This window comes from Aotus nancymaae, unplaced genomic scaffold (assembly GCF_030222135.1).
Source record: "Aotus nancymaae isolate 86718 unplaced genomic scaffold, 86718_ANA_hifiasm-v0.15.2.pri h1tg000040l, whole genome shotgun sequence".
Taxonomy (NCBI): domain Eukaryota; kingdom Metazoa; phylum Chordata; class Mammalia; order Primates; family Aotidae; genus Aotus; species Aotus nancymaae.
The window spans coordinates 76,803,021-76,821,566 of NW_026988454.1; the positions used below are offsets into that span (position 1 = coordinate 76,803,021).

Below are 18,546 nucleotides of genomic sequence, written 5' to 3' on the forward strand. Positions count from 1 at the left end.
GCCTCAGCCTTCCAAGTAGCTGGGATTACAGGTGGGTGCTACCATGCCTGGCTGATTTTTTGTATTTTATTTATTTATTTATTTTTATTTTTTTGAGACGGAGTTTCGCTCGTTACCCAGGCTGGAGTGCAATGGCGCGATCTCGGCTCACTGCAACCTCCGCCTCCTGGGTTCAGGCAATTCTCCTGCCTTAGCCTCCTGAGTAGCTGGGATTACAGGCACGCGCCACCATGCCCAGCTAATTTTTTTGTATTAGTAGAGATGGGGTTTCACCATGTGGACCAGGATGGTCTCGATCTCTTGACCTCGTGATCCACCCGCCTTGGCCTCCCAAAGTGCTGGGATTACAGGCTTGAGCCACCACGCCCGGCCGATTTTTTGTATTTTAGTAGAGTTGTTTCACCATGTTGGCCAGGATGATCTTGATCTCCTGACCTCATGATCTGCCGCCTTGGCCTCCCAGAGTGCTGAGATTACAGGCATTAGCCACCACTCCTGGCTGCAAACAGTCTTTATTATGAGAAAGCAGTGTTATCTAGTAAAGTCACACGCTGGTTTCTTTCTAATAAAATGACAAAGCAGTTTCTTAAATAATTTACAAAGGGCAGAAGTTGCTCTTAAACAGGGCTACCCCTCCTGGCACACCCACAGTGCTCTGCCTTGAGCATACAAATAGCTACCTATAAGCCCAGGGTCTTAAGCCTGGAACTATCTCCTATGCCTTCCTCCGGGTCCCTGGTAGGGAAAGCAGGGATGAGAGTGGTGTCCCCAAGATCCTTGGCACCAGAAACAAGTGGGCGAGTGACTCTGTGGATGACTCCCCAAAAACCAGGCACCTGGGTGCACGGTTCAGAGCTCTCAAACATCTGATGCTGGCACTTCATGTTATAGATAAAGCAAATACCAGGCTCCTGGTCAAGTATACGATGAATTTCTAAGTCCAAGAGTTCCCTGGGGGAGTAGAAGGAACAATTCTCCCCACCTTTGCAAGGTCTCCCCAAGACAGTCTCACTCAGGCTGTTGCAGGCAGTCACTGACGGTTTCCAGATGTGGCTAGAGCAGGGGGGCTCTGGGCGTCTTGCTAGTCAGGTCCTTGTTAGCAGTGACCCAGGGGTACTCATGACTCCTAGGAGCTTCCACCAGGAAGCTCATGGGGAAGCACAGACATTCTTGGGTATGAAACCTTGGTGGTCAGACAGGGCTTGTTTCCTGCCGGGCACTTCCTCAGTCATGAATGAGAGTGTCATTTCATCACTTTTCTAAAGCCATAATGGCTTCATCCAGCTCTTGGGACAGCTTCTGGAGATGCTGAATTCCTGGCCTCCCACAGACCCTAGGCCACTATCAGACTCACTGGTAGAGCAGAGAGGCTCTGTCAAGGAGTAGGGGCTCTGGAAGGCAGCTGTCTGCCTCCACCTCTGTAGTGTTTGGGCACTTGAACCTGTCCTGGCAGAGAGGCAGTGATGCCCAGGGGTCTGTGGCTCCAGACAGCCGAGTCCTCCTCTAGCTCAGGCTGTGAGCTGGGGAGCCACTGCCCTTTTGTACCCCTTTCTTCTTCCTTCTGGCCTTCACCTGGGTCTCCACTAGCCATTTGGTGGCACTTTGGCAGGACTCCTGGATTCTCTGTGACATGGCACCCAGGGTGCTCTTAGTTGAGCAAGCTGCTGCCTGGAGTCTCTGCCGCCCTGACTCTGTGGTTCCTAGGCGTTTCCAGGAGGGGCCTACCCTGAGGTTGAGGTTGAGGGCTCTCAGGGGTGGCCTCCTTTGGAACTGTCTACACAGAGAACCCAGGTCCCCGGCGGAGATTTCCTGATGGCTGACCATAGGCTGCAGCTCCTTGCTATCTACCAGCTGCTCCTGGTGCTGGAGATATTTCCAGCATGTGGAGACCCTTGCGTCCTACCAGTGAGAAGCCGTCTGTCTGGCCAAGAGTCTTCTCCGCTCACTAGACCTCAACACCCCCAACATCTACCCAAAGCCGAGCACTGTAAATGTTAAATGTTTCTTATAAGACTTAAAGAGGCCGGGTGTGGTGGCTCAAGCCTGTAATCCCAGCACTTTGGGAGGCCGAGGTGGGCAGATCACCAGGTCAAGAGATCGAGACCATCCTGGCCAACATGGTGAAACCCCATCTCTACTAAAAATACAAAAATTAGCTGGGTGTGGTGGTGTGCGCCTGTAGTCCCAGCTACTCGGGAGGCTGAGGCAGGAGAATTGCTTGAACCCAGGAGGCGGAGGTTGCGGTGAGCCGAGATTGTGCCACTGCACTCCAGCCTGGTGCCTGGCAACAGAGCGAGACTCTGTCTCAAAAACAAAAAAAAAACAAAAAAAAACTTAAAGAGACAGCTTTGCAGGGCCATTTCAAAATATGTCAAAGCTATATATTTTGGTCCAGACATGATGGCTCATGCCTGTAATCACAGCACTGTTGGAGGCCAAAGGAAGAGACTTGTTTGAACCCAGGAGTTTGAGACCAGCTTGGGCAACATAGTGAGACTCTGTGTCAACGGGAAAAAAAAGGGAGGGAATAAAATAATCCTGAAATACTTCTCTTTTTTTTTAGACGGAGGGAAGTATCGCACTGTCACCTGGGCTGGAGTGCAATGGCATAATCTCGGCTCACTGCAATCTCTGCCTCCCGGGTTCATGAGATCCTCCTGCCTCAGCCTCCCAAGTAGCTGGGACTACAGGCACATACCACCACATCTGGCTAGGCTAATTTTTTTTGTATTTTTAGTAGAGACGGGGTTTCACTATGTTGGCCAGACTGGTCTTGAACTCCTGACTTTGTGATCTGCCCGCCTTGGCCTCCCAAAGTGCTGGGATTACAGGCATAAGCCACCATACCCAGCTCCTGAAGACTTCTTTTAGGGTTTGCTGTCTGTCATATTGGTATTTTCTTGCTACCAACAGTCTGTTTTGTCAGTCCTTTTTTTTTTTTTTTTTTTTTTTGAGACGGAGTCTAACTCTATTGCCTAGGCTGGAGTGCAGTGGCACAATGTCAGCTCACTGCAACTTCTGCCTCCCAGGTTCAAGTGATTCTCCTGCTTCAGCCTCCCAAGTAGCTGGGATTACAGGTGTACACCAACACACCTGGCTAATTTTTTGTCTTTTTAACAGAGACAGGGTTTCACTATGTTGGCCAGACTGGTCCCGAATTCCTGACTTTGTGATCCGCCCGCCTCGGCCTTCCAAAGTGTTGGGATTACAGGTGTGAGCCACTGCGCCAGGCCTCTTTTGTCCTAAGGTCTCTGTTTTAATGTTAATGCTGGTCAGCTGTGCCAGAATTCTAATGGGAAGAGAGTATAATGAGGCATGCCTGACCACCCATTCCCAGCATGGCCTGAACTAGGGTTTCAGGTTTAGTTTTGAGAGAAGAAGAGTTCACCTTCATTCAGTTGGTTGGGGGCTTAGAATTTTATTTTTGTTTTACACGTTTTTGTTTTTTAAGACGGGGTCTGGAGAGCAGTGGCCTCACCATCCTAGGTTCAACTGATCCCACTTCAGGAACCTCCCCATCCCCTCAGTAGCTGGAACTACAGGCACACTACTGCGTCTGGCTACTTTTTTTTTTTTTTTTTTTCCTAATCTTAGGTAGAAACAAGGTCTTGCTGTGTTGCCCAGGCTGGTCTCAAACTCCTGGCCTCAGGCAATCCCCCGACCTTGGCCACCCAGAATGCTGGGATTCCAGGCATACTTTCTTATTTTTGGCAGAACATAGCTTTAACTTTGAGTGATTTAACCAAATGATGACAGTGATGACACCTTAATGCTTCCCCTGCCTGAGACAGGATTTCCCTTTATGGCCCGGGCTAGAGTACGGTGATGTGATCATAGCTCACTTCAGCCTTGACCTCCTGGGCCCAAATGGTCCTCTCACCTCACCCTTCTGAGTAGCTGGGACAGCAGGTGCACACCACCATGCCTGGCTAGTATCTTTTTCTTTTGAGACAGAGTCTCACTCTGTTGCCCAGGCTGGAATGCAATGGTGTGATCTCAGCTCACTGCAACCTCCTCCTCCTGGGTTCAAGCAATTCTCCTGCCTGAGCCTCCCAAGTAGCTGGGATTACAGGCACCTGCCACCATGCCTGGCTAATTTTTTGTATTTTTAGAACAGACGGGGTTTTGCCATGGTGGCCAGGCTGTTCTCGAACTCCTGACCTCAGGTGATGCACCCGCCTTGGCCTCCCAAAGTGCTGGGATTACAGGCATGAGCCACTGCATGCGGCCTTGCCTGGCAAATATCTAAACACATTTTTGTAGAGATTTTGGGGGGCAGGGGTCTCACTATGTTGCCCAGGCTGGTCTTGAACTCCTGGGTTCAAGCCATACTTCCACCTTGGTCTACCAAAATGTTGGGATTGCAGGTGTGAGCCACCACACCCAGCCTAATTGCTTAGGTTTTATTGAATAGTTTAGGAATTGTTTCTCTTTAGCTGAAAATACACATTTCAGCTGATACACGTAATTATAAAAACACTGAGGTAGAAAAACTTGCCCTATCTTTTTAATTAACTCTGCCTTGAGAAGGGCTAACTGATTGATTAGCAGTTGAATATGACAATGTAGTAGTTTCATTACTCAAAACAGTAAAAAAATCTCAATACATTAAGCATACAGACATACAAATATGAAGTGTTTTTTTTCCTTTTCTATTTTTGTTGGCTAATTATGGGGAAATTGATGAATTTTGTTATAGCAAAGGAACGGAATTGGTTGGTATTTTTGGTGGGAAGAGAAGAGCTGAGCCACCTTAAAAATGTTTTTTTCTTGGCCGGGCATGGTGGCCGAGCTCAGGCAATCCACCCGCCTCCCAAAGTGCTAGGATTACAGGTGTGAGCCACCACACCCGGCTGATAAAAATGCTTTTTCTTTTATTTGTTAAGTAATCAGTGTTCTTCAGCTTTCCTCATACTTGCTTGTATCCCAGCCACCTAAATAAAACCCATTTAAGCTTCACAGAATATTAAGTGAGAAAATACAAAGGTATAGCGGGGAGGAATGTAGTCCTTTCCCTTTTCCAGTGGGTCCCACTTTCCTAAGGAGAAAGGCAAGATTTCCTAAGAATATTAAAGGAGTAATCACAGGTTTAAGAAGTAAATCCTGGCTGTGTGCGGTGGCTCATGCCTTTTTTCCCAGCACTTTGGGAGGCTTAGGTGGGCAGATCACGAGGTCGAGAGATTGAGACCATCCTGGCCAACATGGTGAAACTCCCTCTCTACTAAAAATGCCAGAAAATTAACTGGGTGTGGTGGTGTGTGCCTGTAGTCCCAGCTACTTGGGAGACAGAGGCAGGAGAATCGCTTGAACCTGAGAAGCAGAGGTTGCAGTGAGCCGAGATCACACTGCCATACTCCAGACTGCGTGACAGAGCGAGACTCTATCTCAAAAAAAAAAAAACAAAAAAAAACGGAGTTAATCCTTTAGCAATTCATTGTTCTGTTTTTGTTTCCTGCAATAGCAAGCCAGCTGACATGGTCAAAGATGCTTTGACTAGCAAGGCCCCTAGGCTTACAGAAAGAGAAAGCTGATTATGTAGTTTTCCTGTAACCTCCACCCACCCATACTCACAGGTATCCTACCTAGCTGGTCCCTTTTCTTGCAGGCCTGGCATTTACCCTTTCATGGATTTTAGTAAAACACTTATTGTTTTTTAAGCTTTATTAACTAGTAGTATTCATGGCAGAATACTTGGAAAAGTCAGGAAAGCACCACCAGTATTGTAGGTAAAATTGTGTCTGCCAAAAATATATGTAGAAGTCCTAGCCTGGGCTGGTCCAAGTGCAGTGATTTTTACAACTAATCGATCACAACCAGTTACAGATTTCTTTGTTCCTTCTCCACTCCCACTGCTTCACTTGACTAGCCTTTAAAAAAAAAAAAAAGATATCCTAGCCTGTAATACCTGAATGTGACTCTATTTGGAAATGAGGTCTTTGCAGATGTAATAAAGTCAAGATGAGATCATCATAAAGGGCCTAATCCAATATGACTGTTTTTTACTCTTTTGCCCAGACTGGAATGCAGTGGTGTAATTCCTGCTTACAGCAACCTCTGCCTCTTTGGTTCAAGTGATTCCTCCTGCTTCAGCCTCCTGAGCAGCTGACATTACAGGAGTGTGCCACCATGCCTGGCTAATTTCGGAATTTTTAGTATAGATGGGGTTTCACTATATTGGCCAGGCTGGTCTCGAACTCCTGACCTCAAGTGAGCTGCCTACCTAGGCCTCCCAGAGTGCTGGAATTACAACTGTGTGCCAACATGGCTAGCCCAATATGACTGTTCTTATAAGAAGAGGAGAGAAAGACATAAATGGAAGATGGCCATGTGACGATGGCAGAAACACATATTGGAGTGATAAAGCTGCAAGACAAGGAACAGCAGGGATTGATGATGACAACCAGAAGCTAGGAAGAGGCAAAGAAGGATTCTCTTCTATAGTTTTCAAAGGAGTATGGCCTTGCTGACACCCTGATCTTACACTTCTAGACTTGAGAATTGTGAGACAATAAATTTGTGTGTGGTGTTTTTTGTTTTTGTTTTTTTGAGACGGAATCTTGCTCTGTCTCCCAGGCTGGAGTGCAGTGGCGCCATCTCGGCTCACTGCAGCCTCTGCCTCCCAGGTTCCAGTGATTCTCCTGCCTCAGCCTCCCGAGTAGCTGGGATTACAGGTGCATGCCACTACACTCGTCTAATTTTTTTATTTTCAGTAGAGATGTGATTTCACCATGTTGGCCAGGCTGGTCTCGAACTCCTGACCTTAGGTGATCTGCCTACCTCAGCCTCCCAAGGTGCTGGGATTACAGGCATGAGCCATTGCGCCTGACCAAATTTCTGTTTTTTTTTTTTTTTTTTTTTTTTTTTTTTTTTTGAGACGGAGTCTCGCTCTTGTTACCCAGGCTGGAGTGCAATGGCGCAATCTCGGCTCACCGCAACCTCCGCCTCCTGGGTTCAGGCAATTCTCCTGCCTCAGCCTCCTGAGTAGCTGGGATTACAGGCACGCGCCACCGTGCCCAGCTAATTTTTTTGTATTAGTAGAGACGGGGTTTCACAATGTTGACCAGGATGGTCTCGATCTCTCGACCTCGTGATCCACCCGCCTCGGCCTCCCAAAGTGCTGGGATTACAGGCTTGAGCCACCGCGCCCGGCCTGTTTTTTTTTTTTTTTTTTTAAGTACTTTGTTATGACAGCCCTAGAAAACTAACACATGTAAGAAAAACATTCATTCAGGAACTGCTTATGTTAATATTGTGATATATAATCTTCCAAACTTAAAAACACCTTTTTTTTTTTTTTTTTTTTTTTTTTTTTTTTTTTTAATGAAACAGAATCTCACTCTGTTGCTTAGGCTGGTGTATAGTGGTATGATCATGGCTCACTGCAGCCTCTACCGCCCAGGCTTGGGTGATTTTCCCCCACTCTAGCCTCCTGAGTAGTAGGGACTACAGGCACATACCACTAAGCCTGGCTAATTTTTTTGATTTTGTTTTTTGAGAGGGAGTCTTGCTCTGGCACCCAGGCTGGAGTGCAGTGGCATGATCTTGGCTCACTGCAACCTCTGCTTCCTGGGTTCAAGCGATTGTCCTGCCCCAGCCTCCCAAGTAGCTGGGACTACAAACATGTGCCACTATGCCAGCTAATTTTTGTATCTTTAGTAGAGATGATGTTTCACTGTGTTGGTCAGGCTGGTCTTGAACTCCTGACCTCAAGCAATCCGCCCGCCTTGGCCTCCCAAAGTGCTGGGATTACAGGTGTGAGCCACTGCACCTAGCTAAGCCTGGCTAATTTTTGTATTTTTGGTAGAGATGGGGTTCTGTCATCTTGCCCAGGCTGATCTTGAATTCCTGGGCTCAAGGGATCTGCCTGCATTGGCCTCCCAAAGTGCTGAGATTACAAGTGTGAACCACTACACTCAGACTTGTATATGTAGTCTTTTCTCTATGAATCTGAGAAGATAGAAATAAATGTTTAAATTTATAGGAAGTTCAGTGCTGTAACATGAAAAAGTCAAATTCATAAATACTTCTTTTGTTCATGATAGAATAAATGGTACTGGATTAGCCCTGTTGCCAAAACAACTAGAAAAACAGGATAAAATACATATGAAAAACTTTCAAATATTGGATGAAAGGTAGCATAGGATTGGGATTCCTAAAAATGGGAAACAAGGTAGGCCTAGAATTATCTCGGCTGGAATCACTTACGGGACTGACTCACAGAGGAAGAACGAAGTTCAGCAGTGGTCTTCCAATTGAGCTGAGAAGACAGAGCTCAGAGTGGGAGAGATGCTTAGGTAGTTGGATTATGCTGGGAAGAGTCTTGGAGTGGAGGGAACAGCTCTATAAATAGGGGGTCTGGTGAGTATGGCTGAATGTAAAGTTGCGTTTTCTTTTTTTTTTTTTTTTTTTTGAGACGGAGTTTCGCTCTTGTTACCCAGGCTGGAGTGCAATGGCGCGATCTCGGCTCACCGCAACCTCCGCCTCCTGGGTTCAGGCAATTCTCCTGCCTCAGCCTCCTGAGTAGCTGGGATTACAGGCACGCGCCACCATGCCCAGCTAATTTTTTTGTATTAGTAGAGACGGGGTTTCACCATGTTGACCAGGATGGTCTCGATCTCTTGACCTCGCGATCCACCCGTCTCGGCCTCCCAAAGTGCTGGGATTACAGGCTTGAGCCACCGCACCCGACGAGTTACATTTTCTTAAGGAAAATTCATGAGCTATGCAAAAAATAACTACTGAGTTTTTCTCTGTAGGAGATGTTCACCTCCTACCAGTTGGAGTGGAAAGAACAAGTTGAATACTGACATAATTAGTGTGGAACCCAGAAGGGTCACAAGGGCCAAATCAGCCCTCAAAGCCTTTCTAGACTGATACTAACAAAATTTAAAAGCAAGCCTTGAAAGGATCAAGCTGACCTACAAGGTGATTAATTGCCTATAGAACAGAGGAAGAGAACAAAATCTAGACACATATCTATGTGCCACCATGAGACCAGCCTGGGCAACATGGCAGAACCCCATTTCTACACAAAATACAAAAATTAACCAGGCTTGGTTAGGTGCGATGGCTCAGCATCCAATTAAAAAGTTACTAGGTATAGGAAAAAGGAAAATGGTGGCTCATTACCAGGAGAAAAATGAGTCACTATAACAGACCCCAGAATAATACAGTTATTTAAATTAATAAACAAGGACTTAAAAGAGTGATTATATCATGATGATATGAATGTTCAAAAAACAAAAAGGAAAAAAGTGATTGTAGGGTGGGCTGAGAGGAACGCTTGAGGCCAGGAATTTGTGATCGATCTGAGCCTGGGCAATAAAGTGAGACCCCATCACTCTCAAAAACATAAAAAAAGTAATATGTGCAGGTACTTAAAAAGAAACATAAACATAATGAGAGAAATTTAAGCTTTGAAAAACCAAGTGAAACCAAAAAAATACAATCTTGACAATGAATATTTTACTGGATAGGCCTCATCAAAGATTAGACACTTCATAAGAAAAGAATATTGATTTAGAAGATATAGTAAGAGAAATTATCTAGGCTTAAACAGACAGGGTGGGAAAAAGCCAGAATAAAAATCCTTCAGCGATCTGTGGGCATTACCAACTAGTCTACTGTATGTGTAATTGGAGTTATAGGAGGAGGGAGAGAAGAGAAACAGCAGAAATACAAAAAGATAATTGCAAAATTTCTAAAGTTGATGAAAAATAATTCGCAGATCCCAAAAACTCGTAATCTTAAATCTACTAAACCCAAAAACATACCATGCCATATCATAATCTAGTTGTTGGAAACAAGTAATAAATAACATCTTAAACATTCCAGAAAAGAGGCTGGGTACGGTGGCTCACGCCTGTAATCCTAGCATTATGGGAGGCTGAGGTGGGCGGGTCACCTGAGGTCAGGAGTTCAAGACCTGCTTGGCCAACCTGGTGAAACCTCGTCTCTACAAAAAGTACAAGAATCAGTTGGGCATAGTGGCATGTGCCTGTAGTCCCAGCTACTCGGGAGGCTGAAGCAGGAGAATCACTTGAACCTGGGAGACAGGTGGTTGCAGTGAGCCAAGATTGCACCATTGCACTCCAGCTTCGGTGACAGAGCAAGACTTCGTCTCAAAAAAAAAAAAGCCAAGAAAAGATTCGTTACATGCAGAGGAGCAAAGATAAAAATGACTGCTGACTGCTTAACAGAAACAATACAATGAAACATCTTTCAAATGCTGAGAAAAACTGTAAACCCCCTGGACGTCTGGCGCATGCCTGTAATGACAGCACTTTGGGGGCTGAGGCAGGTATCCACCTCTTAAGCCCAGGAGATTGAGACCAGACTGGGCAATGTGGTGAAACCCTGACTAGTTGTAAAAATACAAAATTAGCTGGGTATGTTTGTGTGTGCCTTAAGCCCAGGAGATTGAGACCAGCCTGGTCAATGTGGTGAAACCCTAACTAGTTGTAAAAATACAAAAATTAGCCTGGTATGTTGGTGCGTGCCTATGGTCCCAGCTACTTGGGAGGCTGAGGTGGAGGATCACTTGAATCTGGGAAGTCAAGGCTGCAGTGAGTTGACATCGAAACACTCCAGCCTGGTGACAGAGGGAAACCCTGCCTCAAAAAAAAAAAAAAAAAAAAAAAAAGGTTAAAAAACAAAACATGTTTGCTTAAGACAGAATTTTGTATGTAGAAAGTCTTAAGGAATCTTCAAAATAAAGAATTTTGCAAGGTCACAGGATACAAGGTTAATGTATAAAAATGAATTATATTTATATGTTTAAAATTGGGGAATGAAATTTACTTTTTATGTATTTTATTTTTAGAGACAGAGTCTCATTCTGTTGCCCAGGCTGTAGTACAGTGGGCACAATCATGGCTTACTGCAGCCTCGAACTCCTAGGCCAAAGCGAGCCCCTCTCCTCACTCCTGCACACCATCACCAGTTAATTTTTTTTTTTTAATTTTCAAATATATATATTTTTTGAGATGGAGTCTTGTTCTGTCTGTTGCTCAGGCTGGAGTGCAGTGGCACAATCTCTCCTCACTGCAACCTCTGCCTCCTGGGTTCAAGCCGTTCTCCTGCCTCAGCCTCCGAGTAGCTGGGATTACAGATACCTGCCACCACACCTGGCTAATTTTTTCTATTTTTAGTAGAAACAGAGTTTCACTGTGTTGGCCAGACTGGTCTCAAACTCCTGGCCTCAAGTGATCTGCCCTCCTCAACCTCCCAAAGTGTTGGGATTACAGGCGTAAGCTACTGCTCCTAGCCACACCAGCTAATCATTTATTTATATATTTTTGAAGAGGTGGCATCTTGCCACATTGCTCAGGTTGGTCTCGAACTCTGGCCTCAAGTGATCGTCTCACATTGGCATCCCAAAGTACCACCAAGCCTGACCAGTTTTCTTTGGATACGTTTCTTTTCCTCTACAGTGGAACTTCTTTTAATTAATTAGTCAATTATCTATTTTTGAGACAGTCTCACTCTGTTGCCCAGGCTGGAGTGCAATGGCACGCTCTCAGCTCACTGCAACCTCCATCTCCCGGGTTCAAGCAATTTTCTTGCCTCAGCCTTCAAGTAGCTGGGATTACAGGCATGCACCATCATGCCCAGCTAATTTTTTTTTTTTTGTACGTTTAGTAGAGATGGGGTTTCACCATGTTGGTCAGGTTGGTCTCGAACACCTGACCTCGTGATCCACCCACCTTGGCCTCCCAAAGTGCTGAGATTACAGATGTGAGCCACTGCGTCTGGCCTACTTATTTTATTCTTTAAAAATTGGGGCCACAGGCCGGATGTGGTGGCTTACGCCTGTAATCCCAGCACTTTGGGAGGCCGAGGCGGGTGAATCACCTGAGGTCAGGAATTCGTGACCAGCCTGGCCAACATGGGGAAACCCCGTCTTTAAAAAAAAAAAAAAAATTGGAGCCACACTTACCTGTAATTGCAGCACTTTGGGAGGCCGAGGTGGGAGGATTGCTTGAGCTCAGGAGATTGAGATCAGCCTGGGCAACATAGTGAGATCCACATGTCTACAAAATTAAAAAAATTAGCTGGGCATAGTGGCACACACCTGTAGTCCCAGCTACTTGGTCTCAGCAGGAAGAATTGCTTGAGCTTGGGAGGGTGAGGCTGCAGTGAGTTGTGATCTTACAACTGTACTTCAGTCTGGGCAACAGACCAAGACCTTGTCCCTCCTCAAAAAATGGGTGTCTTTAGAGAGCTTGTTTATGGGGACATGCTACAGTTGAAAATGTGAGGTTTTGCTCCTATGAATCATGACCAAATCTGTTAAATTTCTTTCCCTCGATTTTTATGAAATCTTTCAGTCAGCCTCCTATAAAGGACAGAAATACTGACAGAAATTGTTTCAAAGTAATGTTTTTCCCTAATCAGTGCTTTGATCAGAATCAAATGTTTTCATGAGAGAATGCTCTATAATTTGGAAGACTTTGTAAGAGCTCAGGTGTAAGGTGACTTTCTGGGTAATAATTTTGGAAAAACTTGTTGAATTTTGCATATGACATTTAGATTGTGTTCAGGGTGCCCTTATATAGGTAACTAGGGTGAACCTCCTCCTCTATCTTTTTTTTTGGAGACAGGGTCTTAACTGTTTGTCACCCAGGCAGTGGCACAATCTCAGCTCACTGCAACTTCCAACTCCCAGACTCAAGTGATCCTCCCACTTCATCCTTCTGAGGAGCTGGGACTGCAGGCGTGTGCCACCAAACCTGGCTAATTTTTGTATTTTTTGTAGAAATGCGGTTTTGCCATGTTGCCCAGGCTGGTCTTGAACTCCTGGGCTCAAGGGATCTGTCTGCTTCGGCCTTCCAAAGTGCTGGGATTATAAGCATGAGCCACCACACAACCTGGCGTGAAACTTCTTAGGATAAACTCATAGCATTGGACTTGCAAGGTCAAAGGGCATGTTCCCCTTTTAAACCTGCTGTTACATTGCTGGGCAGAAAGGGTTGTGCAGACCTGTATACACACTAGTAATATAATGCCTTTTACACAGTTACCAGTTTTCCTTTGTATGCTTACCTACATTCTGAACCCAGGTACTAGAATTTTATGTTCTATTTCATCTTCCATTTCAAAGTGTTGCTGTCTACTTTGGATCTGTTTTTTATTTATATATTAGAGACTGATGCCTTAATCAGCGTGATAGGGATATTCTCATTCATTCCCAGGAATTAATTTTTTACCTCTGTCCTTTCCTCAAGAGTTGGAAGTTTTATGTACTAACTGCAGAATTCCCGTTTTTTTCTTCAAGAGTTAAAGGAGCTGGGGGAATACTGGGGTTTTGGATTCCCTGGAGATTGTTGAAACCCCAGCACATAGATTATTTTTCGGTGTAGTTGTGTAGCTTTTAAATGGAATTCACATATTAGTCCCTGTACCTCAAACTCCAGTAGACTGAAACTTATTTGTAACAGCCTTTATATTAAATTAACTCTAATCCTCCATTGCAAAAAATTTCCACAGTATTTTATGATAGAAACTCACTTATGAAGTCTGGAAATTGGACATTTTTTTTTTTTTTTTTTTTTGAGACGGAGTTGCGCTCTTGTTACCCAGGCTGGAGTGCAATGGTGCTGTCTCGGCTCACCACAACCTCCGCCTCCTGGGTTCAGGCAATTCTCCTGCCTCAGCCTCCTGAGTAGCTGGGATTACAGGCACGTGCCACCATGCCCAGCTAATTTTTGTATTTTTAGTAGAGACGGGGTTTCACCATGTTGACCAGGATGGTCTCGATCTCTTGACCTCGTGATCCACCCGCCTCGGCCTCCCAAAGTGCTGGGATTACAGGCGTGAGCCACCGCACCCGGCCCTGGAAATTGGACATTTTAATTCCAATCCAGGACTCTTTTCTGCTTTTCTACAACAGTGCAAATGAATATTATTTACATAGATATTTTGTTTTGGGCCAGACGCGTGACTCACACCTGTAATCCCAGCATTTAGGATCAAGGTAGGCGGATCACTTGTGGTCAGGAGTTGGAGACCAGCTTGGCCAACGTGGTGAAACCCCATCTCTACCTCAAAAAAAGAAAAAAATACAAAAATTAGCACAGCATGGTGACAGGCGCCTATAATCCCAGCTACTTGGGGGAGACTGAGGCATGAGAATTGCTTAAACCTGGGAGGCGGAGGTTGCAGTGAGCCAAAATTGACCACTGTACTTCAGCCTGGGAGATGGAGTGAGACTCTGTCTCAAAAAGAAAAGATAATTTTGTTTTGCCTTTCTCAGGTATGGACACCTCAAGATCGCCAGTGTGTCCTGAGTACCTTAGCACAGTTGCTCTTGGATAAGGACTGTACTGTGCTGGTTGGTCGCCAGCTTCGCCCTCTCCTTTTGGATTTGCTGGAGAGGAATGCTGAAGCCATCAAAGCTGGAGGCCAAGTCAACCACGATCTGCATGAGCGGCTCTGTGTGTCGATGAGCAAACTCATCGGTAACCATCCTGATGTCCTCCCGTGAGTAGCAATTTTATTCACATTTCTCCTTGAGGTGATAGAACCTGCTATCTCCTGGGAAGTAAGGGAGTCTGAGCTGAGATGGGAAAAGGGAGATACAGAAAGGAGAGAGATAAATAGTATCGTTTTATAAAAAGAATCACAGCAGAATCCATTTATCTAGCCCAGTTCAGTGAGCCTTTACTAGATTTCTCTTAAATCTTGGCCATCAGAACAGACCTGGAAACACGGCCAGGATATGTCCCCAGTGCTGGCAAGGATTATATCATGTGGCAAGATATTCATATGCAGCAGAGTAAATGAGGTTTAATTGAAGTGCTTATAGCATCCACCTCTAATGGGAAAGATTTTTTGCTTATTAGAGCCGCTGAAGGAGTGGATTAGAAGAGCTATAGTGTCCCTTCCAGCTTCTGTAAATCTATCTGAATTAGTGTAGCAAGAACTGTGTTAGAGCTGGGTTGTAATGTGACTTTAAAATGATAGTAAAATATGGTTTGTGAGGAATAGTCCAAAGAGGCACCAAAACTGAGTGTTAGGTTTTTTTTTTTTTTTGAGACGGAATTTCGCTCTTGTTACCCAGGCTGGAGTGCAGTGGCTCGATCTCTGCTGACTGTGACCCCTGCCTCCCAGGTTCAAGTGATTCTCCTGCCTTAGCTTCTAGGTAGCTGGGATTACAAGCATGTACCACCATGCCCGGCTAATTTTTTTATTTTTAGTAGACATGGGGTTTCAACCACGTTTGCCAGGCTGGTCTCGAACTCCTCACCTCATGATCCGTCCACCTCCGCCTCCCAAATTGCTGGGATTACAGGTGTGAGCCACCATGCCCAGCCTAATTTTTGTATTTATTGTCGAGACGGGTCACCATGTTGTCCAGGTGGTCTTGAACTCCTGGCCTCAAGTGATCTGCTTGCCGTGGCCTCCCAAAGTGCTGGGATTACGGGCGTGAGCCGCTGTGCCTGGCCTAATTTTTATATTTTTAGTGGAGACAGGGTTTCGCCATGTTGGCCAGGCTGGCCTCGAACTTTTGACCTCGGATGATCTGCCTGGTTTGGCCTCCCAAAGTGCTGGGATTACAGGCATGAGCCACTGCACCCAGTGATTATTTTCCCTTAATATTATGTCAGAGTGTAACCTTATTTCTAAGTTTTACCTGTACTGACTTGACCAGAGCCTGCTGAGAATCATGTCTGTAGTACATAGAAGTATCCCAGACTAGTGAAGAAGAAATGGTTCCTTTTCCTCTACGTTTTCAGAATGCTTCACCTCTAACACTAGATGTGTGACTTTTTTACCTATATCTGTCAATTCTCTGACACTGGTTTGGTATCCTACAATTCAGTTCAACTCTGAGACTGTCTTCCTGGAGTTAGTACAGACCCTACGGGTTAAGGATTCAGTCCCACAAGAGTATCCCTGCATTCCTCCTCTGCAACCCCTTCGGTAGACACCAGTCTCTTCTAGCTTCTGACCAAAAGACTCTAAATCAGAGACTCCCTTGACTCCCCGTTCAGGTTTGAGTGTTTGTTAGAATGGCTCACAGAACTCAGGAAAACAGTTTCTTTACCAGATGACAAGTGTGTTAGGAAAGAATATAACTCAGGAAGAGCCAGTTGGAAGAGATGCACAGGACAGGACATGGGGGAGGGGGACAGTAAGCATCTGTGCCCTCCCCAGCTGCAGCACCCTCTCAGCACCTCTATTTGTTCACCACCCTGAAAGCTCACAGAACCCCATTTTTTTTTTTAAGATGGAGTCTTGCTGTGTCACCCAGGCTAAAGTGCAATGGTGCCATCTTGGCTCACTGCAACCTCTGCCTCCCGGGTTCAAGCAATTCTTCTGCCTCAGCCTCCCAAGTAGCTGGGATTACAGGTGCGTGCCACTACACCCGGCTACTTTACCTTTTCAATTGTAAACACTTATGATAAGTACCCCCTCCTTTTGTAGGTAATTACTTTAGGTTTTTGTATCCTCTTAGTCAGAATTATCTTATGTCATGGTCCTGGTTCCTGAAATTGAACGGGATAAAATTTTAGAACTAGCTAGATTTGGCATTTATCTCTCTATGTTGTCAGACACTTGGGGAGTTCTGTTCTGTGGTTCTGTCAGAGTAGAGAGATGTGTTCTGTGATATTCCCACCAATCAATGAAAATGTAGATACTCCTTGTTGAAAATAGCTGAAGTTGGCCGGGCGCGGTGGCTCACGCCTGTAATCCCAGCACTTTGGGAGGCCGAGGCGGGTGGATCACGAGGTCAAGAGATCGAGACCATCCTGGTCAACATGGTGAAACTCCGTCTCTACTTAAAATACAAAAAATTAGCTGGGCATGGTGGTGCGTGCCTGTAATCCCAGCTACTCAGGAGGCTGAGGCAGGAGAATTGCCTGAAGGGGGCGGAGGTTGCAGTGAGCCGAGATCGCGCCATTGCACTCCAGCCTGGGTAACAAGAGCGAAACTCCGTCTCAAAAAAAAAAAAAAGATAGCTGAAGTTGAAAATGCGTTTAATACTCTGATAAACCGATTACAAAGCTGAAAAATTGTTAAGTCCAAACATTGTTAAGTTGGGGATGCCTGTATTCTTTGTTTTTGAAGGTTTGCCCTGAGGTATTTCAAGGACACATTCCCAGTCTTTCAAAGACTCTTCCTAGAGAGTTCAGATGCTAATCCAGTCCGCTATGGACGTAGAAGGATGAAGCTCCGGGACCTAATGGAAGCAGCCTACAAGTTTCTGCAGCAGGAGCAGTCTGTGTTCCGGGAGCTCTGGGACTGGAGTGTGTGTGTCCCTCTCCTGAGAAGCCATGACACCTTGGTTCGCTGGTATGTAGCTGCTAGACGTTTTTGTACTTCTAGAGTGGGGCTGGTACATTTGTGGAGTTGTGTTTGTGAGGAGGGAAAGGAAACCATTTAAAATTTGTTATTTTTGTTCTTGTGGCTTTTGAGTTTTTATTTCCTTTCTTTAATCACGTTATTGCAGAGGAAAATGAGATGATATGAGTGGATCTCACCTTTTTCATGTTCCATTAAGTAAATTTATTGTGCCTTATTTGTATTTTCTGTTTCTAAATGTGTTATAATAATTGAGATTTCCTTTTCTAGTGTTCAGTTGGCTAGTAAATTTTATTTATTCTTTATAATCAGCTGCAGATAAACTGAATTTACATACTTTCTTTTTCCCCAGGTATACAGCCAATTGTCTTGCTTTGGTCACCTGTATGAATGAAGAGCACAAGTTATCATTCCTTAAGAAGATATTTAATAGTGATGAATTGATCCATTTCAGGTTGAGGTAAGCAGGAGCCTTCGTGGAGGTCTTACTATCTTGCTGTAGCATTTCTTTTTTTTTTCTTTTCTGGGGGCGACAGTCGAGAGGTAACTGTGGGTCTTGCTGTAGCATTTCTGAGAAATAAGATAATTGATGAGACTCTCCTTTCTCTCAGGTTATTAGAAGAGGCCCAGTTGCAGGACTTAGAGAAGGCTTTGCTTTTGGCCAATCCAGAAGCCTCCCTTTGGCGTAAGGAGAAAGAGCTGCAGTACTTACAGGGACACCTTGTTTCGTCTGACCTCTCCCCTAGGGTGACAGCTGTCTGTGGTGTGGTGCTGCCCGGGCAGCCGCCAGCCTCTGGAGAGCCGGTATGTTGACATCAGTAGAGGGTGTGTCCACTTCCCCCTACTAAACACTTAATGTGCTCTGTCTTTGCCTGGGCTCTGTGTACCACCTGTGAGCTAAATTTAGTTTGTTAAATTGTTACTCCATTTTTGGAAGTATTCAGGGCGAAATTAAGAGAAATTCATCTTGGGCTTTTCCCTTGATATTCCTATTGTTCTTGTTTTTATTTTTTATTAATTTTTTTAAGTTGTAGAGATAGGATCTCGCTATGTTGTCTGTGCTGGTCTGGAACTCCTGGTCTCAAGAGATCATCCCACCTCCGCCTCCCAAAGTGTTGGGATTACAGGCGTGATCCTCTGTACCCAGCCTGTCCCTGTTTAATATGAAATTAAAAACTAATGTGCCTGTGTGATGCCTTTAACTTGAGCAGACCTCTTCCATATATCTTCTTGCTTGCT

General features: G+C 45.1%; 1 protein-coding gene and 1 pseudogene across 3 annotated transcripts in view; one reads left to right on the plus strand and one right to left on the minus strand.

Annotated features, from left to right (window-relative positions):
* Positions 1–18,546, plus strand: part of MDN1 (midasin AAA ATPase 1) — a 168,256-nt gene that overhangs the window by 4,003 nt on the left and 145,707 nt on the right. For all 3 annotated transcript variants that reach the window (XR_010336665.1, XM_064360839.1, XM_021665546.2), the window contains exons 2-5: positions 14,255–14,481; positions 17,074–17,298; positions 17,660–17,767; positions 17,919–18,111. Coding sequence is in view for 2 of the 3 variants with exons in the window: in XM_064360839.1 (XP_064216909.1) it covers positions 14,255–14,481; positions 17,074–17,298; positions 17,660–17,767; positions 17,919–18,111 (753 nt within the window). In the remaining variant the exon portion in view is untranslated. The remainder of the gene's footprint in view (positions 1–14,254; positions 14,482–17,073; positions 17,299–17,659; positions 17,768–17,918; positions 18,112–18,546) is intronic.
* LOC110567145 (protein PIMREG-like) lies at positions 1,149–3,394 on the minus strand (annotated as a pseudogene).